General features: G+C 38.3%; 1 protein-coding gene across 1 annotated transcript in view; it reads left to right on the plus strand.

Moving 5' to 3' along the window:
- The window catches only part of GLIS1 (GLIS family zinc finger 1), a 197,087-nt gene extending 173,782 nt beyond the window's left edge, over positions 1-23,305 (plus strand). The window contains exons 9-11 of the mRNA XM_060276899.1: positions 11,166-11,344; positions 17,806-17,973; positions 22,657-23,305. Coding sequence (XP_060132882.1) covers positions 11,166-11,344; positions 17,806-17,973; positions 22,657-22,796 — 487 coding nt within the window. The 3' untranslated portion in view covers positions 22,797-23,305. The remainder of the gene's footprint in view (positions 1-11,165; positions 11,345-17,805; positions 17,974-22,656) is intronic.
- The last annotated feature ends 2,981 nt before the right edge of the window (positions 23,306-26,286 follow it).

Here is a 26,286-nt window from a genome sequence, read left to right on the forward strand (position 1 = left end):
GTCTCCAGTTGCAGGTAAAGATATTTGGATTGTGGAAATAACACCCCACTGGCATTAGAGCAGTGTGGAGTGTTTTTCTCTGCAGGGCTACAGCCCCTCCATTCCATTCTCCCTCCCCAAAACAGTCTGTCAGCATTCTGTGCCCACTGAGCATGCTCTCCTCTTGGTGGGCTGTTTGCAGGCTCCTTTCTCCAAGTAGGTTTTTGAGGGAACATACTTGTGCACATTAGAATACTGATTATCTCCACTGATTTCTAGGTGCAGTTCTGACTTCCCACCCTGGGAACATTTTAAAATGGATTCTCAGGAAATGGCCTATCCACATAATGAGACTGTCCTCTGTACCCTTTTTATATCCATGTGTTTCTCCCTTCGGCCTCCTCCAGCCACCCACTTTCACTCCCCCTTCCACACAGTTTCCAGGGTTTACTCTCTATCGGTCAGCATTCCTTGGCATTGAGTTTTCATTGGGATGTTTTGGAGGCTTTTCCCCCTTTGTCCTCTCCCTGTAAACTCCTGATTTAACCTGAATCTGCTGGTACTTTACCCTTATAAGTAGGTGATGCTGTTTTGGGTATACTGTATATGCCAAGGCCTGAATTGGAAATAGAGCAAATGATCACAGAATCATAGTTCGGATGGATCTCAAGTGTCATCTAGTCCAACCCCCTGCAATGCAGGAATATCCAGCTGTCCCATATGGGGATCGAACATGCAACCTGGGCATTATTATTAGAAGACATCTGAAGGCAGCCCTGTTTCAGGAAGCTTTTAATGTTTAATAGACTATTGTATTTTAATATTCTGTTGGAAGCTGCCCAGAGTGGCTGGGGAAACCCAGCCAGATGGGCGAGGTATAAATAATAAATTCTTCTTCTTCTTCTTCTTCTTCTTCTTCTTCTTCTTCTTCTTCTTCTTCTTCTTCTTCTTCTTCTTCTTCTTCTTCTTCTTCTTCTTCTTTTTCTTTTTCTTCTTCTTCTCACTCATAGCCGAGTAAGATTGTCTTCCATAAAAACGGTTTTAACAATGCGTCCGTAAGTGACTGTGGAGGCCAATTCTGGATCCACACGTCCTTCCACAGTGGGGACAGTGGTTTCCAGGCGCGAGTTGATCACAGTGTGTAAGTGTGCCTTCCTCTTAGCACGTTTCTCCCTTGCGTCCTGAGATCGAGTGTCTTCAAAGCCCATGACACCTTTGGTAAAGGCTGTAATTATTATTATTATTATTATTATTATTATTATTGGACCACACTGAACCAAACAGGATTGCTCTGACCCTTTCCTAAATTTAAGAAATTTAAGAACCAAGCAACTCTGTTCCTATATCATTGAGAGGGGGAGGGGGCTTGATGTTGCAATCATGTCCAGAAATCTAATATGGATCTATGAGAATCCACTGCCAGGCTGCAGCTCTTGAGAGAGTCCTGTCACCTGCCTCAGGATCCCATCACTCCTTGGAACCTTGTGTTCTCCCATATCACTTTAAGGGATGTCCTTCTCATATGAGAATTATTGGCTTAATGCAGGCATCCCCAAACTGTGGCCCTCCAGATGTTTTGGCCCACAACTCCCATGATCCCTAGCTAACAGGACCAGTGGTCAGGGATGATGGGAATTGTAGTCCAAAACATCTGGAGGGCCGAAGTTTGGGGATGCCTGGCTTAATGACTTTGCATCTGCCCAATGGTGAGGAATACATGAATGTATCTTGGGAATTACATGAATTTCTTCTTTGGTGAGAAATAAGCATATATAAACTTTAAATGACATTTCTGAGAATGGTGATATCTTAGTGTGGCGGAATTGTTTTATAAACTTCAAACTGAATTCCAGAGACGTCAAAGACAAATTATAGGTAGCAGTGCTTTAGCTCAAATGTATACTTAAGGGAAGAGGTTGAGAGTTCAGCTTCTAATGATGGCCAGACTTTTAGGGTAAATAGAAAGTAGAGATAATGACATGTGGCCCACAGTCATGGTTATACTTGTGGAGCTCACCAGCATCTGTCCTTTTTAGATAGTGTGGAAACTGATCCTGTATATTAACAGACCCCCCCAAAATCAATATATTTAAGGAGCTAAAAGTTCCCACTCAATTCCTATTACAAAGGTTTCCCATTCAACCAACAGATCTATAATGGAATTCCATTAGCCAGCCACCTTTTATGCTCTTTTGAAACATCCCTCATAAGAACTTGCCTACTTATATCCTTGCTTTTGTTTAAGTAAATTTAAAAGTGTGAGATTCTGTTTGCAGTTCACATCTTTCAGTTTTGTGGCTGCTTTCTTTAAAACAACAGAGAAGCTGTGGTTCCTCAGACTGCTCCATTATTCCCCTAGTTACCCTTTTGCCTCCAAACTGCTACTCAAGCTCATGAGCAAGAATAAGAGGCAAACCTTTGCAGAGTAGCAGATCATAGATTTCCTGGGGAGAACAAGTTCAGTCACAAATCGGAAGGTGTATACATATATACACCTTTCTTATATTTTCTAATTAAAAAAACAAAGATAGTAATTATGCATAAATAAATTGTGAAATAAATTTCACTTTATGAAATATTTTTGATAAAAGGGTGACTAATAAAACTGTACTTGTGGGAGAGACTGTATCCCATACATGCATAGGAATTGACTTGAACTTTCAACAGCCCTATTTCAGATACATTTTATTTTTTTAATAGCCTTTACTGTAGTTTAATTTCAGGGTTTCAAATCTAAATAATATCTCTAATACTGTACATTGTGAGCTATATTATTGTGGAAAATCAAATTAGCCTTGAATTGGCCTCAATATGTGACTTAAGGACCCTCTTTATTTTTGGCTAGGGGTTCTTGGCAGTAGCAGATTGAAAAATATTGAATATTGGTTTTAAATGTTTTGCTATTTAAATTGTGTGTGTGGGTTTTATTTTGTTCATGTTGCCTGTTGTTCTAGCCCACGCTATGACCTCCAGGCAAAGATCAGAATATAAACCTTAGTTTAATATAATGTAAATAAATCAGAACTTTGTGCATAGAGATGAAGTTTGGCCTGTGATGGGATGACTGTGTGTGCCAGCATTTATTTTGAGAGTATACGATAATCTTACACCTAATATTACTTATGTATACTAAGACTACATATGCACCATACATTTAGGTGCAATTTGGTAACTGAAATTTTGCACCTTAATTAATTAATTAATGAAGGTGCAAAATTTCAGTTACCAAATTGCACCTAAATTAATTAATTGTAGCAAAGGGATGGGGGACATGTGGCCCTCCATATCTTGCTGGACTGCAACTCCCATTTTCCTTTACCATTGGCCATGACAACTGCGGGTGATGGGAGTTGGAGTGCAACATATGGAGGGCACAAGTTCCCCAGCCTTGCTGTAGTGCACCTGCATTCCCTCAGATAAAAATGTATATGGCACAAATTAAATAAAAACCCATCACTATCCTTTTTTATGCAAGCTGCTATATACACTTCTGGCAACCCTGCAATGTTTTGCCTCATTCATCACCTATCTCAGCCTCCATGTTTAAGTACATGTACAGAATTTCTACACTGTGAACCAATGTGATGACAAGCTTGGATTCCTGGGTTTAAGTCTTTGGGACGGACCAAAATGATTGCTATCAAAAAACCCGTAATGATTGAGTCATCAAATGTGGGAGAAGCCAAAAGCTACAAGAAGCAGAGCACAAGAAGTCTACTCACGCTTGACAGAAAGACTAAGATTTTGATTTAGAACCTTTTTAAAACAAAAAAAGGCCCTTGTTATACCATTCTTTGCCAAAGTCAATAACAAGTGCAGCTCTCAGTTTTCCCAAATGGTTTGCTAAGACATTTAAATAGTTTGACAAAAATTATTTAATTTACTTGAAAATGTTCTAACAAAATCTGACTTCATTACCAAATATATTTACCCTGGCTACATATGAGATGTATAATATTTTTTTCTCTTCAATAAAGAAGTGTGTGAAGTGTACAGAATGCTGGATCAAGTAATTTTATACTAATTTATATTAATATTAATTAAAGGAGAAGTGTTTGATTTAGAAATATTTTGGCATATAGAAAGTGGACCTTGTCATGATCCAGTGTGTTTTTTTTAAAAGTTTCAGGTAGTGAAGTGTTATTTTAGCATTAGTTACAACACTCACCATAAATAATGACAAGCTCTGTTTAATTTCACCAGTTGTGAAGATAGTAAAATTTGATTTGTGGCAGCCTGAAGATGGAAAAACAACACTGCATCTTAAAGAGTTTTCTTCACTAAAAAAAAAAAAAAAGTTCACAGCTATATGTGTGGTGTAGAATGTGGTGTGTAGGTACTAGTAGGTATATTGTGTCCACAAACTGTTCTGTCTCCCACAGGTCTGAATGCTGTCCCCAGCTTGCTCATTTTGACTAGATATGTTGAACTGTTTTTATAAAACACCATTCATAGAATAACAAGAGTTGGAAAGGGGCTAGATAGACATCTTTAGTAAGGAAGGAACCTGCCACATACCAACTTTTAGCATATCAATTGATATTCTAGGTCATAGCGTGTGATTGCCAAAGAGTGGGTATGTTTCAAAAGGCATCTGCAAAGCAAATTTATGTAGGTGATTCCAGTAAGGAAGACATTTGAATTTTTGCACTCTTGTATGTGGGATAGCCACTGAATATTAGGGATATTAAATACGGTATATTAATCTGCATTCTTCTACTAAAGGTTTGGCAGCAGCTTTGTACTGTAAGGTTCTTGTTTGTGTGGGTAGTGTTAAGAGTGGAAAAAACACAAATACTACTTTCAGGTACACAAATTTGATTTAGTGTAGTGTTAAATATTTATTGAGCTTTGGTGCATATCAACTACACGGCATTTCGGAGTGATAAACCTTCTGGTTTCAAAGTTGGATTCTAATAAGAAGGATTCAGGAAAATTGTTTCTTTATCATGGAATGTTATGTCTATGTTCGGCACAGATGTGTGGAAGAGAGCAAAGAGTTGTAGGAGAGGACTAATCTTAGTAGTGAACAGCAACGCTGGGTATTTTTGGGGGGAAACCACAGAGTTGAAGGGGGCCTTGCAGTCCAACCCCCCAATTAATGCAGGAAATCCAGAGTGAGAAGCATCCCCAAAAGATGGCTGTTCACTAGGGTGATGATTTGTTACAACCTCATTTCCCTGTATCATAATTTGATGAGCTTTCATTAAAGATTAGATAAAATCTTACTTTCAAAGAGATTTGATTAAAAAACCCTCACGCACAAAATGATTTTAAAAAATTTATTTATCAGTTTTTTGACCATTTTTGAAGTCACTGTAAGCAGATATAAAATTGAACCCAAGCTTTAGAGTCACATATATACATCATCATATAGGGTCATCAAACACACAAGGAAGCTTTTTTTAGCTGCAGTAACAGTATAGATGCCGCTAGAGGACGATGTTTTGCTACCTCTCCTGTAGGTTCTTTTCCCAGCATGTCCGGCAGGGTCTGCTGCTGAGTTTTGAGGTCCCAAAAAGGGGCTTTTACCTTGCGCAGGTGTGACATTTGTATACCCTATGTTGCTAAGAACACTCCGCATTGTGGAATGCGGTGTTGTGTTCAAAATTTGATACGAAATATATATAGAATTGTTAATACAATTTTATGAAATGGTAAAATGGCATACAAAAAAATTAAAAACGGTTTGTGCGTAACCTTTTTAAATATTTCAATTGAATATACCTCATTTTAGTCATTAATAGGCAAAGGTTCATCCATTTGTGCTACAGAAAATAATTTTTGAGAAAAAAATGAAAAAGTCATCACCCTACTGTCCACCCTTTGTTTGAAAGACCTTCAGAGAGTGAGAAGCTCACCTCTGGGGTAATGAGTGCTGCTGTAGGCTAGACTGAGATAGTGATTGGTTCAGTGCTGTAGTAGACTGAGATAGTGATTGGTCCAGTGTTACCCTGTGAACTTCAATGTTCAATTACACCACACTGACTTTTTCACCTTCTGTGGTTGCCCTTCTGGGTTCCACCGCCACCCTCCGCCCATAAAATTATAGCCATACTGAAATTTCCTGCATATAAAGGCCCGTCCTTGTGCAAAATAAACTACTTGTTTAATTTTTATTGGGTGCAGAATTTTGCTTTTAGGGCAGAATTTAGGTTATGTTGGTGCAGAGTTTTCCCTACAGACAACATGCAGTTCTGGCAACAAATATTGACAACATTCAATATTGCTAAAATTGAAGTGTCCCACTTTTTTGTAATAAAAGCAAAAGGAAACTGTTGAAAAGTTTTGTATGTTTGTTCTTCTCTGAAGAAGTGTGCATGCACACAAAAGCTCATACCAAAGACAAACTTAGTTGGTCTCTAAGGTGCTACTGGAAGGAATTTTTTTTATTTTGTTGAAAAGTATAATTTTCGTTTAAAGTTTCTTTAAAGTTGCATTCATGTGTAAAAGATGTAGAACTGCTTCTGTTCCTCCAACTTGATAACCTTTGCCCCACCCCCTTTAAAATTTAAACTTGTCAGACTAGTTTTTAGTTTTATTTCAAACTTGGTTAACTTCTGCATGTCGATCCATGTTGATATTTTGTGCATTGTGACCCATTTGTTTTGTTGCAAATTCAAGTGGCCGATGTATCTGTGCTAAACTACATGGGAGTCAAAAATATCATGTTCTTCATACTGTAAGAAGAACCATGAAAGAAGAATTCATGGTCATTCTGATATTGGTAGCGATTGCTTCCTTTGCTAGTCCTTGAGCCGAACAGTCATTGTTCACTAAGAGGATAGAAGCATATTGCTGAGTTTCTGTTGAGTTCCAATATAATGTAGTAGAGGATACAAGTATCCAAGAGTAAGCTTTTTGCTGCATGCTTACACATTAATGTAAATCCATAAAATAGAACAGTTCTTTGGGAGAGTAAACTACAATGACTGATTTAGTATTGTGCTGTTGAAGGAATCCTGCATATTCTGTAAAATAAGGCAAAGGCACCTGGGACTGATTAGTAGCAAAGTTCACCAAACTTCAGATAGAGGGTTTCTCCCCCTAAAAACTGAATGGTTTAACTATTTCCTGAGCTTGTGTTGACAGAAATTCCCTGAGGGTAGGGCCCAGAAAAGAAACACGTGGCAAGAAACTGGGCATCGTCCAGAAACTAGATTAGTAGAGCTTTGCACATCATTTTTAATATTATTGGAAGAGATGAAAATTGATGTTAACCTTTTCTCTTTCTTTTCACTTTGCTTTGGTCTTTTGATCCTGTAGCTGACTTGAGAGGCATATATATATATAATTTGAGTGATTAGAGTGCAGTTTTTTTTTAAATAAATGAGGCATTTTGCATTTATTTGTTATAGTTTACTAGTATAGTATTATTTTACTTAAAGCTTGTTTACACAATCATGGAAAATATACATCCTGAGGTGTCTAAATTATGGCTCCTACCTGGCGCTGTGGGTTAAACCACTGAGCCTAGGGCTTGCTGATCAGAAGGTCGGTGGTTTGAATCCCTGTGACGGGGTGAGCTCCCGTTGCTTGGTCCCAGCTCCTGCCAACCTAGCAGTTCGAAAGCACGTCAAAATGCAAGTAGATAAATAGAAACCGCTACAGCGGGGAGGTAAACGGTGTTTCCATATGCTGCTCTGGTTTGCCAGAAGCAGCTTTGTCATGCTAGCCACATGACCTGGAAGCTATACGCCGGCTCCCTCGGCCAATAATGCGAGATGAGCGCGCAACCCCAGAGTCGGTCACGCCTGGACCTAATGGTCAGGGGTCCCTTTACCTTTACCTTATCCTGAACTAATTATTTTGGTTTGGTGCTTGTTTACATAATCAAGGAATCCTATCATGCTTTAGCCACACCTCCTTGTACAGCAATTTAGGACAACTGTAGATCACACCAGTTAGCTCTGAATTGTGAACTCTGGGAAAATACTGTACCATATTGCAGTGCTTACAATTTCTTATGGAAAACTATGTCAGTAACATTCAAGTCAAGGAAAGAGTTCTTGATTCCCCCCCCCCTGAATTCCATTCTGCTTCATTCAATCTTGCCTATACTTCATGACTGCATAAACAAATTTGAGGCACAAACCAATTAACTGATACTTATACCAAGATGAGTAGTTCTGTAAAAGAGTCCTTAAAGTTTCCCCTTGGCTGGTTATCAAAAAATGGTCTTTAGTTTTTACAAATTCTGAAATTTCCCTTTGGCATCCTAAAATCTTAAGTATTACAGTTAAACATAAACATTCGGCAACTTTCTGACATTTACTCTAAACTTTCTCTCTCACACACACACAAAATTAATGTGGCACCTTTCTTGTGCACCTTTCAGAGTACAGTGTTTATACTGTCATGTAGACCACTGATGTGAATGGCTGACATGCCAGCAAATGGTAGGTTATAATGTATGAATCAGCCCTGAGTCTCTGAGGTTTTACTATACTTTTGCATTTCTTTGTGTTAGCATTCAATGAATAATCACCCTCCATGTCAACATTTATTATATGCTATTTGACAGTACTTGATAAATGGTTTGAAGTACAGACAAGCACCACATCACAAAACATATTGGAATTTATTTGAGATAAAGTACAGATGGACTGAACTCTGGATCTGATCTTCTTCCTGCTGAGATGGATGGAAGAAATATTGGAATCCATTGTTTAGCAGAGGAATTTGACAGTCAAAGCTTTCCTTCCAAAACAACAACAAAGTGAGGCTGTGTTCATATTGGAAACATCCCTGTCTCTGTTGTGGTCGTATTTCACCCCAAGTATATAAGTAAAAGAGAAGTGGATTTCTCTTGAGTTTCAGTTTTATATTCTCTTAAACTAGTTACCAATTACACATGCTGTTCTGTATTTTCTGTTGTCAGGAATACATTAAATAAGATTAGCTAAGTAGTAGAGCCAGAAAAGGCTTACCTTTTTGTCATTTTAATCTTTACTGGTTTTGGAGTAGTTTGTTCTGTAAACCCATTTACCAGGAAGATTTTAAAAGTAAAATATAATCAGAGACATTATTTATTACAAAATACATACATTGCCTCTTCTCAATGCAGGGCATTGGAACACAGGAAACTGCCGTAAACCAAGCCAGACCATTGGTCCACCTGGCTCAGTATAGCCTACACAATGACTGGAAGTAGCACTCCAGGGTTTCAGCCAAGAGTCTTATACAAAAATGAAAACAACAAAACCATTTCAAAAGCATTTTTTTTAAAAAAAAAAAGTTAGGAATGGCTGAAGATGACTTTGAGAATTTGGTCAGATCAGTTATCAAGCTGAAGTATTGCATAAACTCACACATCTCTGTGCTATAGTGACTCCCTGCATAGAACACTGAAAGCCTTTATCAGAACACCTGAGTGGAATCAGGGGTAACTTTCCCTGCCAAAGGTATGAGAGACAACACTAGCAATATCAAATAATTAGGCAGCCGATCTGCCCATGAGTTTGACCTCATGATCTACAAGGACGGAAGCAACGAAAACACATAATCTGTAGAATAAATGCCATGCTGTACTTGGATCCATATGGCTGGCAAAACGTGTTACATATTATTCTTGGTTTACACACTGCTTATATAAATCTAACACAGATGCCTCACTCTTCTGCTCTGCCCGTGCCATTCAAACCAGACAAATTCTGGGACGGGTTTCACTTAAATGCTACTCTTTCACACACAATTCCTAACAAAATGAATAAGGTTTTCAACAGAGCATGGATTGCATGGTAGATTTTGCCCTATAGTTTCAAGTAGCTAACTGAAACATGATCAAAAGTACTTTCCACAAGTTCTTTCGCCAGTTGTCTCCACCCTGAGGTACATCGGGATGCCTAAGGCATCAGTGTCATAAATCTTCACTTTGTTAGGACACCTTACGACCCCCCCTGTGAGGAGAGTCTTTACAGGATAATGAATGGTGATAGGTTTCTCAGTTAGAACTTTCATTCATTATGCAAATCTCTGGACTCTTCCAATCTTCACACATTCTTGCTGACTACTGTGATTTTCTACAACAATCCAAGTCAGGGCTAGCTTCACTGTGGCTTCTGATTGGATTGTATGTGGTCTCCCCTCTGCCTTGCTGCTTTCCTATGTTTGGCAAGGTGCTTGAAAGCTCAGCAGTGGAAACAGGTACCCTTCAATGAACTTGCTCATGAATTAATAACCACACCTGCTTTATTTCAAACATGACTGTGTAATACTTGTTACCTGCATGATTATCTTTTGTAGAAAATGCATCAATAGGAAACAGCCCTCAGCCTTTTGAAGTTTTTAATAAGTTGCTTTGGGGCCAGTGGTGGGACAAATAATAATACTGAGGTTGTGTGCAAAGAAGGAAGCTCAGCTCTTGCAACTGGAAAACAAACCAGCTCAGGCATTTTTGATCAATTAAAAGCTCAATGCATTCTAAAAGGATGAAGTGCTCCTATGCTATGAGAAGTAGATGCAATATACCTGTACAGTGGTACCTCGACTTACGAATGCCTTGACGTCTGAAGGTTTCGACTTCCGAAGTCTGCTAACCTGGAAGTATTTTCGCCCCGCGCGCGTTCTGCGTATGCGCAAAGTGCAAAATCGCGCCTTACGCATGCGCAAAATGGACGCTTGGCTTACGAAGGATTCGAATTCCGAAGAGCGCCGCGCAATGATCGCCTTCGTAAGTCGAGGTACCACTGTACTCTGTAACTCGTCAGTAAAACTTTTGCAAGTGATTAGAGATTTGGGACTCAGCTATATAGCTGCAAATAAAACACTTTAAGTGTGTTGTAAAGTGCAATATACAAATGGGACAATAGATGGCGATGGTGAGCTATTGCTAATTCAATATATTTTCCAAAACTTTTTTTAAAAAGCATTTTCACAGCGTTTTTTAATATGTGTGTAGATTCCACCTTGGTTTTTAAAAGTGTATTTCTGTTAAGCTATTTTTGTTGTTGCTGTCATGTCTCACAGACAGATTTGTAGTTATTAATACTGTACTTTTAACTTACATGAATTGTAAGTAAAATTCTCTCTCTCTCTCTCTTTCTCTCTCTCTCTCTCTCTCTCTCTCTCTCTCTCTCTCACACACACACACACACACACACAAGCTATACTTGCCGAAGTGTTTCATGCACTCAATGATATGGGATCAAGTTTATCATCTCTCTTGCTCTTCCTTCTTGTTCTAGGATTGTTCCAAATATTCATCCTCCTCTCGTTAGTCCATTGAAAACCATAGTTGCTCCTCCCCTACTTCCGAAACACAGCTCCCCATCATCACACAGCCAATCTCCAAGAGGGCAGCACTTCTCAGCAAATAAAACATATACGCAATTTCAAAACCAGTCTGCACAGCAGGGACCACAAGGTAATTCTATACTATGTTCATGCATATGTGTGTGCATGTGTTGATGCCCAGTGCGTACAAGAAATGCCAAATGTGTGTGCTGATTCTTTTTAAGAGCTGACCAAAAAGGGTATAGTGCACATGGTGCTATGACTTATGCTGCGAAGTGGAATAGAAATAGTAGGAAAATGTTCAGTATAGTGACATTAGTACAGTCAGTTGTACAACCCATTATAGATGAGAAGGGAAAACTATTTGAGGCTGCTATTCTTGTCAGCAGCTAAATGTTCCTCACAATGTTTAGTTATGTCTGGAAGGTTTGCTAATATTTTCATTGAAGCTCTGCATTGTTTGATTGGTTACAGTGCTTACTTACATTAAGGCAGCAAATGGCAACTGCACCACATTTATTCTGTATTGAAAGCACTTCATCTTCTGCAGTATGAAAGAGGAACACTATAATTAACAGTGGCATAATGGGCTGTAATCTGTGCATAGCTGCCAAGTTATCCCTTTTTTACAGGGATTTTTCCTTATGCTGAATAGGCTTCCTCGCGAGAAAAGCGAAAACTTGGCAGCTATGAATCTGTGATCAATGATAACTATTTATGACTGGTAGAAGCAGCCACCCTTGACAAGCTAATGCAGTGTAAACCAAGTGCTTTGTATAGGTTTTGAAGTGTACAAATGAAGTAGGAGCTTAAATACAGATGTGGAAACTGTGATAGTGTATTCTGTTTAGTGCTGCCAAATTTCCATGTATTTCAATGGAAGACGTCCTTTCAACAAGACAGAGCTCTTTGGAAAATGTGGACATCCAATGTGAAATGTATTTATGTTTTAGGCCTTAGTACTACAGGTGACAGCTGCCTAGCCTTTGGGAAAGGGTGTGTCCTGTGTATAAGCTAGCATAAAAGAGCAACATGCAAGGGAAATCCCCACTCCATCTGAGCCCATTTCCAATTATATACCTGTCCCCACCGTTGCCCATTTGATTTGGATACAAGCAGGGCTACTAGCAGTCATGTAGTATTACACAAGATGTATAAGACTCAAGCTCAGTTAGTTGCGAAAATTTCCTGAGTTTAGTATTTTTTGGACTAGTTCAGGTCTGTGCGGCTCAAGCAAGGCCACAACCCAGCCAACAAGCATCAGCAAATGACGGAATCAAATCAAAAATGACAGTAAACATTAACAGTTTATCATCAACAAAGGATAAACATAAATATCTAGAATAGATTAAGCCAAAATCTACAAGTCTCGAAACTAGCAAACCTAAATCCCTTTAAAGTTATCTTTGCTTTAAAAAAATGGAAATAAAGTGTAATTTTACACTAATTAGCAAAACTACAAACAAAATATGTTGTATAACATAAAACATCCTATAGTGAAGTATATCCAAAACATTGCAAAACCATGTTTTATATCTGGAAACAACTCATTTCTCCTGCTATAGTCAACGAAGTAGCTCTACATTATGAATGTAAGTTGTCACTGAGTTGTCCCACTCATGCATCAGACACCCATTTACACAATGAAGCTTCTCCCTCTCCCCTGCAGCCCTCTGTGTGCCCTCAAAATCTAATCCTGATGGTTTGGGAGACCCTCTGGAGCAGATTTTGGTGGCACACGGGGAAAGAGGAAGTATGGTTGCAGAAATGGATACAACCAATTTCATATTTTTCTTTAAATCTGATATAGTGCCTCAATTTAACCACTGAGGCCAATTTGTACAATTTTCCTGTCCATTCTTTAGGATATATCATTGACACCCAACAGTATCATATATGAATAGCTCTTTATTATCATACCTTACTAGCTCATTTGCATATTTCAAGAAAAAGAACACAGGGTCTAGTTGAATTTCATATCTTACAGTTATATCTACAGTTATATCTAAGAGTTCAGGAAATTCCCCCCCCCCCAAAAAAATCTGTGTTTTAACATTTCCACTACATTTGGTAAAAATCCTTTTTTTCTTGGCACTTCCAGCATATATTGGTGAGTAGTTTTTATGTAGTTATTTCTCAGCTGTGGAGTAATGTACTATCTATACATTACATACTGTAATGACATACCGTAATTTTATAGCAGCTGTCCCTTATGGGCCATGTTTAAAGAAAATGTATGTGCACTGTTCCATAATTTTCATCAGACATCCATTGTGGTATTTTTACCTATATTCTTGGGCAAATAAGCCCTGTATTCTTTAATATGTTCTGAGTCTGTGTCATACGTCAATTTTATTTTATAGATTTTTGAATGTATATGACTGCTGTTCTCAATAATTAATTACTCAAAACTCCATTAAATCTCATATTTGCTGATGCACAGTAAGATATTACTACAGAAATGATCTTATCTATTTAGTCTTCAGTCTATTTAATCTCAGAATACATTAACGTGGTGTTCTGACTCACAAAATCTTAAACCTTAAATAGTTTGAGTTGCAGATTTCAAAACCAGTATGCACATTGTATTTAACTTGGCCAGCACTGATTCTAAGGGTGATGGGAATGAGCTGAATAATCTTTTATATTAATCGCAAATGCTTTAGTTTTGGGATCAGATATGTCAAAATGGCTTCTAAGCAACTATAAAATTAATCCATCATTAAAATACACATATTGTTCTTTACCAACCCAATCCTACAGTTGTTATTTTCCCCATAATATCTTATGGACAGTCTCCGATTCTTATTTGAAACATGTTCCATTGGAATTTGGTCACTTATCCAGTCCAGAATCCAAATAATACAATTTGTGATACAAGGTGAATTCAAACTGGAGACTTCCATACCCTTTCTCATTTTTTAAAATCTTGCATATCTTTCATGTTTTTATTTGGTTTTTGCATGTTCTTGTTGCATGCAAGCGTGACAAGCAGAACAATTTTTTTCTTGCAAAAATGGACATAGCAAATCTTTCATAAGTAGCATAATCAATTAAGGTTCCAGTGGACAACAAAAAACATGAAACAGACCTTGTTGCAATTTGTCCCTACATAAAAGCTTGATCAGAAGCTGAACAGGTTATTAAATTTAAAAATAGTAATGCCACTGAAGCACAATAGCTGATTCGTGATAGCTGATAATAACATATAACCACATTACAGTAATAAGCTAACTATGAAACCACAAGGGGAATTGTTTAGCTGCTCAAGAGTAAAGCAGAAACAAACATACAGAATAACTGTTGAACTATTGTAATATGTTTATTCTGTAAGAAAATCACACATCCTGTTGGAGGGAAGTGTTGCTTTTTAATTGTTCTGTGTCATATAGGTTTTAAAAAGCAATCATTTTAGCCAAACACCAAAATATTATCTTAATTTCAGGCCAAGTAAATGTCATTAATATCCTTAAAAATAAGTTATTTTCTTAGAATGAGTGTTTTAAATAAGTACAAGTAGTAGCATGTGCTCAATTTTTTAACTAAAAATGAAAATATAACAACTGTCAACCAAATGTAAAATCTTTGGTCATGAGAGTAAAAGGCATATTTATACTTCTCCTTCCTCTGGGTAATAGAAGTCTCAAAGAAATCCTATTTGGACACATTATGGATGAGAATGCATGGACAATGGATGAAAACAAAAACCCAGCAGAATTTTTGATTTCAGCTAAAGTAGGATCAGATGGAAATTGTTATGCGTTGAAGGAATTTGGCAACCAAATGAAATAGCACAGCTATTTATATATCTTACATGATGTCTTTTCATAGAGATTTTATGTAATTTGACGAGTTTGACTTATTTGTGCTCATACATTTAAGTGGAATGACATGAACGAATTGGCATTTAATAGGCATATTCCAATAATTTCCTCATTACATCATTCGTTTAAAAAGTGCTTTAGATTTTTGGGTTGTGGCTTGGGGGAAATAGAGGCAACGAGCATACTTTGTGATGTGGTTAACTACAGCTTTTCTGTGTCACATTCAAAGCAAAATTGTAACTGAATGTTATGTTTGGAACACAGTTGATTCCTTTATTAACTGTTATACTTCTACATTTTATTCCACATAAAACATTTACCAGTGATCATTTAAACCGACAGGGTGTTTGGGAAATTCTTCATTGGAAATTAGCTGCCACAGATTTGATTTAAATCTGACAAACTGAAGGAATGCTGAAATCGTTTGGGGTGCGGGGGGATGTCAACTCTCCTGCTGCTGCCAGGAATTCGTTTAACACAAAAAGAAATGTTACTTTATGAAACTTACAAAAATAAAAGAGATGGGGGGGTGGAGAAAGACCAATTTTATAGAGTTCCATAGAATGGTTCATATTTTAGCCCCTTAAGAATTTAGAAATCTTTTTAAAAGCTCCATGTTTAGATTGCAGTACTAAACCACATGTGGTTGTTAATTGCACTATCGTTATGGGATTTGAACCTTGTTTTAAGCTCCTGCTGTTACTCTCTGTTAGATCTTGAAAGACACTTTGGCATGAAGGAAGAACAAATCTGTAAGAGCTTAAGAACAAAATGCTTTTAAAAACCCACAACAATATAAATGTTTCCCCTTCTTTGCCTGAAAATAACAAGAGTAATCTAACATTGGAATGATGACTAACATGAAGAATATCTGTGACATATTTGACAGAATGTCCAAATTGAAATATCAGCCGGGTAACTGGTTGCAAAGTAGGGTGGTTATGGGAGTGGGGGAGAATGACAATGGAAGACTTCACTCTGAAGTACAGCAACAGTGTAATCTAAGTAATTATTTTGTCATTACTTGAGCATTCAACAAGCCAAGTTAAATGATACTCATCACAGTATGCTCTTTTTATCTGGAATGGAAATGCAGCTGAACCGGTGTTTCTGATTAAATCAGCTGTATTGTCAGTCCCTCCGCAGAGCTGCAAACTAAAGTACTGCAACTCTAGCCATTTTCTCTAGAATTAACGTTTTGATCCCCTTAGCACCTGCTAACAAAAGTAAGGAGGCAATTTTAACAGGTCCCTCCTGTGCCACTTCCCATGCTGCCCTCAAGGGTCCCCACACCCCCAGCAGATTTGTGGGGGTGCAACAAGGAGAGAGGGTATGAGTGAGAATCTCCTCCTCTATTAGGAGAGACCATAATTTTATCACAAGGCCTTCCTTGATTGGATCAAACACAGTTATTGTAGAGAATCATAGTTGTTGTATTCCAGTGTTTTCCCTGTTGCCATGTATTTTTAAAGACCTAACAGTGGCAAAGGACCTGGTGCAGAGGAATTGTTTGCACTGAATGCTGTGATTGCCGGGCTGCCATCACATCTCTTAAACTACGGAGCCCTTTCAAAATGAATTCTGCAGTTTAGTTATTTGGGAGAGGAAGCATGAGCTAAATTTAACCCCCCCCCCAATCAAACAGAAAAAACCAGTATGGATGTCATGCTTTTATTTGAACCCTTGACAGATCATATACTTTTCCTATAGATGTGGAGATCATGGGAAGAGAATCAAACTGCTTAGAGAATGCTATTTTGAGCACGAAAAACATGACGAGGAGGATGGGTTAAGCAACCCCCTATACCGCCCCCATTTCTCCACTTAAATTTACCACTTCCCAAAATGGGTTTTCATATTGCTGGAGAAACATACATTCAGCAGTATGCCATGCCTAATTTGGAGAGAAACATGGGGAAAGAGAGATGACATGTCATCATTTCTGGTAGATGTCTCTACCGGGCAGGCTGGAAAATGTTCAGCTTTTCCCTTAGCAATGCATACAAAGTGCCCATTGGAGTTGAAGGGATGGCTCAGTGGAATCCATGTGTCTCATTGATTCACTGCCCATCTCTAAAGTATACAGTCATCTCAGAAGGTGTGTGCAGGGGACTTCATAGTTCATAAATATAGAAATGAGGATCACTCTCAACATCAATAAGGTACTGTCTTTGAAGTCTCAGAGTGAGATAGCCGATCAGCCTGGCATAAGAGCTCTTTGAATCTCTCAGCCAGAAACTCCCTGCCCAATGCTAAAGAGGATATACCTAATTTAGAATCTAATTTTATCAAGGCAGCTTTCATTCCGACTCCCTGTCATGTGTGATTGGAAATACCTTGTGCTAGGCCTGACTCCATTTTGCGGGGGGCGGGGGGGGCGTGTGGAATTTACCACAGTGTCCCTCACTAGTTAACTAGTTGGCAGTGGGTGGCTGTGGCAGTGAGTTGCTTCATGCACATATTACTATTACGATTAATCCACTGAAGTTACCCTGCAAGTGAAAGACCTCTAGCTGCACAACAGTACTCCCCCCCCCACTCTCCCCACACGCCCCATAAATCTGTTCTAGGAGTGTGCAGGAGCAAGCGTTAGGACTGTCTCTCTGTTCAGACAACAAGCCTAGAAAATAAACTCCACAATACCACTATGATTAAAAGTTTAAAGATTGATGTCAAACTACAAACTACAATTTATGAAACAAAATTTCATAAATGAAACCAAATGCATACTTCTAGTCCTAAAAATGTGTACAATATCTATTTTCAGGTTATCAAGGCAGCTTTCATTCTATACAGAACTGTTTCCACTATGAGGACTGTTACCGAGCAATGGACTCATCTGTCAACAGTGATGCGCTGTCAGGGGACTCCCATTGCTTTAACCCTCTGCGACAAAATGGCTATCACATCCTCAGTGCACCTATAGCTTCAACAGGTAACTGATCTGGGCTGTACTGGATTAATCTTGCTCAATAATTTATTATAGCAGGAAAGCAAACATCTTTTTTATATTTTTATAAATATTTTATAAATAAGGAAGGTGGGATGCTGCTTTTCTGTATGTATTAAGGTTCCCTAATTCTCTACTTTCAGAGACTGGATTATCTGAAGCTGCACAGCTAGAATTCAGTCTCTGAGTCAGGTGTTGCATGAAATGTGTGGCTCTTATCCATCCCCATGTCTCCCAGTATTATCTAGTCTAGTTGAATCAGACACATGGCACGACAACATTGTATTAACATCACATGCCTATTTCAGTTAAACATTACTGGAAGCAATGCAGAAGAATTTTTGATTGGCAGTGACTACATGTTTCATTTAATGCCTAGATTAGATCTAGCTCTACAACTTGATAAGCTAACATTGCGGCTAAAGGTTTCTGTTTCATAGATATACAAAATATTTTCAGATTTATCATATCCTTTAATACTGAGACAACTGTTTTTATTTCTGTATTTAAGTTCACAAAATTGTAGCATGATTGTGGAAATTTTGAGTTTATAAAATGTTACCCAAGTACTGTATTAGAAAAAGGTATTAAATTGGCTTTTTAAAAGGTTGTTTCATAATTTCAAATTGCTTATACACATGCAGTCTTTGAGGTGCCAGCCAATAATTTGTAATGCAATTTAAAAAAAAAATCAAAGATGTAAAAATGAAGCTGTAAAATATATGTAACTTTAGCAAACTCCTGCTGGCATGTTTAAATGTCCCATTTCCCCCCCCCCCCCAATATTCTCTTCATTTGCTTGCCCTTTTCTGAAACTTTTCCAACTCTACAGTATCCCTTTTGAAATGAGGCGAGCAGAACTGTATGCTGTATTCCAAATGCGGTTACACAATAGATTCATATAATGACATTATGATATTGGCAGTTTTATTTTGAATGCCTTTCCTAATGATCCCAACATGGAATTTGCCTTCTTCAAAGCTAATGGAACCCTGCGTTGATAGGTTCATTGAGTTATTCCCTATGACTCCAAGGTCTCATTCCTGGTCAAGCATTGTGAGTTCAGACTCCATGACTGCATATATAAAATTATTAATTTTTTGTCCTAACATGCATTACTTTGCACTTGTAATATTGAATTTCATTTGCCATTTTACTGCCCCATTCACTCAATTTGCAGAGGTTGTTATGGAGCCTTACACAATCACTTTTTAATGCCCCTGAACAATTTAGTATCATTAGCAGACTTGGCTGCCTCACTGCTCACCCCAACTCTAGATCATTTCTGAACAAGTTAAAAAGCACCAATACCAATCCTTGGGGGACTCCACTTTCTACATCACTCTATCTGGAGAACTGTCCATTTATTCTTACTCTCCGCTTCCTGTTATGTAACCAGTTCCTGACCTAGAGCCTTTGGAAAGGTACTTTGCTGAAAGCTTTTGGAAAATCCAAATACATTATGTTAACCAGATGACCTCTATCTATAGGCTTGTTGACAAGCCAGTAGGGTAATGAAATAGACCTTACCCTTGCATAAGTCATCCTGGTTCTGCTACAGCAAGGCTTGTTCTTCTATATGGTTTGTAATATTATCTTTAATAATACTTTCCATCATTTTTCTGCGACAGACGTTAAGTTAACCCACCTGTAAATTCCAGGCCTGCCTCCCCCAATCCCCGGGTCCCTTTTTTTTTTTTTAAAAAAAGTGTTGTATTGGCCATTTTCCAGTCCTCAAATATGGAAGCGAATCTGACATATATTACATAGAATATAAGCAAAACAGTCATTTCACAGAAGGTAGTTTGCCTCAAATTCAGACTGGTTTATCATCATATGCAGTTATCTTGTTCCAACTAGCAAAAGTTAAAATCTAGCAAAAAGTTAAGGGTAGATTTTTTTTAACCTACAGCCGACATTTTTGTGTTGTTTCATGTTCTCTGCCTTTTTGGAAGTTGCTTTTTTGATGTTATTAAAACATCCTCTATTCAGGTTAACATCAGATTGCAGATTTGGATTAGTATAAAGCAGACTAAATAAACTTTTCAAAAGAAGTCATAGGAACAAAGAATAATATCATGGCAAGAAACCAAATTCAACAGCCATTGATATTTTTATGTCTGGCGTCTAAACTGCTATGAGACTGCAAAAGTACTTTGGTACTTTTTATGTTTAGGCAAATACTTAAAGAGTCTTAAATACAAAAACAAACAACCCTGCAATTCATAGATAATTTGCTTGCCAAATAGACCATTTGTACTCACTGGGTCTTAAGTTAATATTTCTTTTTCTTGGTTTTATGGTACCATCAATATAAGGGAGATCTCATCTATTACAAATGCCTAGTGTGACCAACAGAAAATCCTATTAACAGAGAATAAATTCTTCAAATTAGTACTGTGGTACCTCGGGTTACAGACGCTTCGGGTTACACGTTTTCAGGTTGCGTACTGCGGGAAACCCGGAAGTACCGGAAAGGGTTACTTCTGGGTTTCGCCACTTGCACATGTGCAGCAACCCAAGGTTCCACTGTATTTTGGATGTTTTGTGCTATCTGGGTTGTTACAATGGCATCTGGGTTGTCATGGCTTACTATTGCCCTTTCATTGTGGGTGAAACAAAACCTAATAAGTGCACATAGGCGCATTTGCTATCATTTATCCTTGTTATCCTTTCTTGCCAGCCTTCCTTTGCTGTTTTCCCACTGTTGAAATTTGGATTGTAAACTCCTGGGTTGACTGGGTGGTGGTGGTGATGTTTTATTTTGTCACTTATGGTAATCTGCAAAGCACATTGATAGTGTTATATGGAAATAATAAAATAATTATGTACCAAGAGCTGAAATAAAATAAATTCAAGAATGCAACCCAGAGCAGATCTGATTTCCATGTTTATTCAGATTCTATTGATCATTTGAATGGAAGAAACTGCTACACAGACCAAGACAGGAGAATATGGGATTTGGTTCCAAATTTATTTCAGCAGTGTTGTAGACTGAGCTGTAGCACAGAGGATAAACAAGTTCCTTGTGCAATGGGTCCCACTTCATGTTTTCCGGGGCTGTGTGCACACTATACCTTTAAAGTATGTTATTTCCATCAATGAATTTTGGGTGCTGTGGTTTGTTAAGGGTTGCTGGGGATTGTAACCCAGTGCCCAGAATTCTTTGAGCAGAAGAATGTGTTTTAAAGGTATAGTGTATACACAGCCTAGATGTTTGCTTATACACTCTTTTGAGCATGAGGCTCTCAAAAAAATCCTGAAACTGGAGAATGAATTGGATATTGTGGGGAAAGGAGATAAGTTCCAGCTCTTCATACTTTCTCGTTGCCCCCCCCCCCCCATTCCTACCCGTACATCTTTCCCTTTGAGCTTCTGTTGGCATAACAATTTAGAAGAAAGAGTACTAACTCTGAAATTTTATGAGTGGTATTGGAGCCAGAAAATTAAAAGTTGATAGTTTTGAGAGTATTAGGCCTTCTGCAGCATTCTTTAACATAGCTGTTCACCCCCTTCCCCTTCCCAGCCACATTTTCATCAGCCAACTTCATTTGGTTTCCACAGGTGAAAAAGGATGAAGAGTGCTGTTAAGAGTTGGGTCTCTTACAAACAGGAATTTAAATGATAATAAGGAACAGATACTCATTCTCCAAAAATGTTTTATACTGTAGTTGATAAGCAGCGTCTCTAAGGCTGCAGCCCCGTGAAGCTACAAAGCGCACAAGGAAAAATTGCAAATGCAAACAGAATATGTTTTTTTAAGTTTCTGCTGCAGCTGCTCACGTGGCTGGCTGGCTGGTTTTAAACTTAAAAGTGACTTGCCTGCATAGCTATACAAGTAGCTGCAAAGGTGAGCTTTTGCCAGGGTGTTGCACAAATTATATCCACTTATCTCTTATATTTTTAAAACTTAAACAACAGAATCCTCCATCCATACAACAGCCAAAGGTCCACCCACTAGAATTTCATTTTAGAAACATACTGTGTGTATACCCCGACCCAGGATAAAGAAACAATCACTCCCCACATTGTGTCCAGCAGTTTAACATCTTACCAGTAAGGCTACCAAGTCTTAATTGGAAATCATTGACAAAAGCCATGCAGAGCAATTTTATGCGGTAACTTCAAAGCAGATCATGGTTACTCTACATACTGAAGGTTTTAATGACAATTTGTGAATACTGTATTGGGCATGGGTGCCAACTTGAATAAAGTAAGGGGGGGCAGGTAAGCCCACATAATTGAACACAAGACCTGACGCCCACACACCATTAGAAGAGCAGTGCCATTAACTTTTGGTGGGGCCTCAAATATTTTAGGTGGGGGCGAAGGGTCCTCAGCCCCTGGGAGTTGGCTCCTATGGTATTGGGTGAAGAAAGCACAAACAACTGCTGTGCAACAATAACATGTATCAGAAGCTGTGGAGCTATGAGCTCAGTTGCATATATTTTTTCTCTTCAGGCACAGTCCTCATAGTGGAAACAGGGTATGTGCTTGAGCAGCTCTTCTCCTCTTCCCATTCTCAAGCCTACTTGCTACTTTCCATTAAAAAAACTAAGAAAATTAATCTTAGAACTGGGCATCACATTTAGTTTGCGCCTCGTACTCAGATTGTATTTGCCACCTTTCGTAGTATTAATCAGTCTCATGTGCTTGCCATATTTTCAGGCTATGAGGTCATTTCTGAATCACAATGTGTGTCGGAAGAAGTAGTTATCAACGGAACAGAAGAAAATAATGGATTTTTCCAAAATGGCACTTTTGATCACTGTTTGAATCACATTCCTCCCATCTATACGGATACCTAAGCCCGGCTAAAATATTTGTTTTCTTTACCATGCTTATGCATTTTGTATTTACAGAATTGTTGTTCAACTACCTTTACTGTATTTAGTCTGCAACTAAATGTATGTGCTCATTTAAGTCAACCTCTCACATTTTACCAATCTATTTTATAAAGGAATATACTGTACAATTATTGGAATCTATTCCTTTGCTGTGGCACTTTGAAATTGATTCTCTTAAGGGAGAGCATCCAAAACTGCTTGTTGTGTAAGTTCTTTTAGTAAAATATAAATCTAAATTATATAATATGCTTGTAAAGATTTTTTTTAAGGTATGTTTTCAATTTAAGAATCCCGGTCCCTTTAATCACAGTTAATTCATCTGATGTTTTCTTGACTATAAAAGGACTTCTTTAAAAGTCACAGACCTCATGTACATAAAAGTTTTCACTATGCTGAGCTGGTTTTATATTTTCAATTTTACAAGAAAGCATTAAAAACTGGAAATAAGTCTACTGTCTTTTTTGAAAATAAAATTTCATCTGCCATTTTGCTAAACCTTAACATCAGTGACTTAAAAGCACATGCAGTTGTTTGCTGCAGTTTATATCTTCTTTCCCAAATGCTGTAATTGGTTATCTTCCACTGGTTATCTTCCACTAACTTCCCATAAAACTATTCTTTCTGAATATGCTTTATGATCCATTCCTGTATTAGTATAACTTACCATTTTGATATGGTGCTGTAACTGACTAATTTTGTTTCAAGAAGCAGCTGCTTTGCAGTTGCAGAAACCAGTTTACCTTGGTCATTCACAGAGGAAAAGGGAATAACCATATGCATGTATTTCTGTGCGAAGTTGAGCGACATGCATGCAACCGGGGGGGGGGGGTAGATGTAAGGGTTTTTAACACCATCCTCAGCAGCAGCAACTACATTTAGGACAAGAAGTCTGTGCCTGGAAGTCTGTTTAGCCGAATGGACTTTTCCTTGCTAGATCATGACCTATGTTTAGCATTGTATTGGGTTGCCTTCTCTTTGGTCAAGGGAAGTTTTAAACAGCCAAAGGTGAATGCATCATCCAAATAATAAATACTCAAAAGTATGCAAATGCCTTTGTGCTTCTTGAACTAAGGCCATTATATTTCACCATCAGTTTTCTTTTTTTAAAGAAAGCAACAGCATATAAATAATATCAGAAGATAGCCTAATCAACTGTAAACTTTCCATAGGCCATGCCCATATCTCCCTCTTGTGGCTAATTAATGCAAAGCTGTGAAGACTTCTATATTTCTCTGAAAGAGTACAATCCTATCCTCAGCAGTTAATCAAAAGAACCACAAAGTTGTGTGATTTTGCACAAGGAAGTGAAACTTGGAATTTCTGTGCATTAGACACAACATTTCCCAGTGCTACTGATTGTCAGTGACATTTGTTGATTCTTATTATTCTTATTCTTATTTGTATCTGTAAGCCGCCCTGAGTCGCTTACAGGGAAACAGGCAGGGTATATACATATTATTATTATTGATTATGAGAGCATGCAAGGCAACGGCACACTGCTTGAAAGTTTTGCATATGAATAAATACCCTATCAAGCTAGTGCTATGTTTCCATGAAAGCAGACTTCAATGGCAGTAGTCCGGGATGGCGTCAAACTCCCACCATCCCATACCATTATCCATAGTGGTTGGGGGTTGATGGATGTTGGAGTCCAACAACATCTGTGGGCACTATGTTTACCTGTGTTCTAGCCCAATGTACCAGCTGAGGCTGTGCACACCACACTGAAATAGATGGGGCTTACGGGGTTCTCCTTGCTCAATTTTTTTTACACTGAACAGCTTGATGCAATTGTGAGTATCTTACTGGAGGTATTTGAGCAGGATCAATATGTGCAGGGAAGACAGCACTGTATTTTTCTGGGTTATGCCAAGTAGATGCTACACACTGTTTGCAATCGTAATTTGGAAGGTTTGTAACAGCATCACTCTGAACTCCACCCAGTTCTGCCCAGCAATAAAATTAAAATAGGCAAGAGACTATGTTACTTTTTCTAAATATACAAACACATTTCTTTCCACGGCAATGTACTGTTTCACAGAACCTAATTTTCTTTATGGGGTTAAAAGAAAAACAGTCTAATACTCTGATTTAGATTTTGGAAGAGGCATTACGTCTCTGTGGTTGTCAGTTCAAGTTCATAAGCTTTTTGTTCTAGCCAAAGGCTATGACAAACTTGTATTAAGCAATAGTATTAATAAAAGGATACAAAACATACATCCATAATATAAAAATCTGCAAAGACTTTGCCAAGTTCCTGAGCATTAAATCACAGGTTCCCTTGTGCCTCTCTGACAGCTCCGATTCTAATATTATTTTGCCTTTTAAAATCCAATTTGCAACATCCATAATGTAAGAGAGAGAAGTTACCAGAGACACCAACAAACTCAAATCCAGCAAATCTTGGGTGACAATGGCATCTGCCTCCCGGCCATTCCCACCGAGGGCCTAAGCAACCACTCCCATCTTCCTTGGCTGGTACTAGCAAAATTTGGTTGTTGCTGGCCTGGCCTAGCTGGCTGTCTTGCCTTGCTGTCTTCTCCCAATGTTACAGACAACACTATTTTGAAAGGCCTTTTACTCAGCAAGCATGCAAAAAGGCAGCCAGCCCAGGCCATGCAGTTCTGCCAGACACCATGTGGATGCATGCAGCGCTGTGGTCACATGGTGTGCAATGGCAATAATTCTCCTGCATTACAGTATTTGTTTGGGCAGGCAGCAGATGAGCATCAGGCAGAGAAGTGAGCTGACAGTTGTCAGATGCTAGAAGACAAAGCTGTGTCATGTAACCTGCTAGGTTAACCTGCTGCCCTCAGCTGGGGCATTGATGTAAGAGTTAACTGTCAGTCCAGTTAGCTTCTGTATCTGGAACAGGGAACTACTTTTGTCCTTCAACACAGACAAAAAATGTCTAGCGTCACCCCTACCCTCAGGCCTGTTAGCTCAGCACTGAAGCTGCCTGCCCCAATACATAGGAAGAGAAGGCCAGGTGTTTGTGTAGCCCCCACAAAAGCCTCTGGGGGAGGACAGCTCTTGCAGAATGAAATGTGAGAATCTCTGCTTGTAAATGTAGTAAGGTTTTAAATGTGTTAAAAGTACATTTGGGTTTTCTCTTACTGTAGACTTCTGTGAAACATTCAAATCTCAGTTGGGGGTTGCATAAAGGTTCAACAATAAACTATTTTAAGTTGCAGGATTTGTAAATAAGAAAAACAATTATTGTTATTTGGCATCTTTATAGCACTTTCAAATGTTCAAGACCTTTCATGTGCATTATGTAGTGGTAATTCTTACAACAACCCTGTAAGCCTTATAGTGTAGGGTAGGTCTTGCAAAGACGCTTAAGACCCCGTGATGTCAATAGGACTTTAAAATATATAAATGCCCATAGGATTTAGACCCTTATCTGTGGGAGATTTTAGTCGTATTCAGAAGTCCCTCAGACAGATTC

The sequence above is a fragment of the Zootoca vivipara genome, chromosome 7 (assembly GCF_963506605.1).
Source record: "Zootoca vivipara chromosome 7, rZooViv1.1, whole genome shotgun sequence".
In the NCBI taxonomy this organism is placed as follows: domain Eukaryota; kingdom Metazoa; phylum Chordata; class Lepidosauria; order Squamata; family Lacertidae; genus Zootoca; species Zootoca vivipara.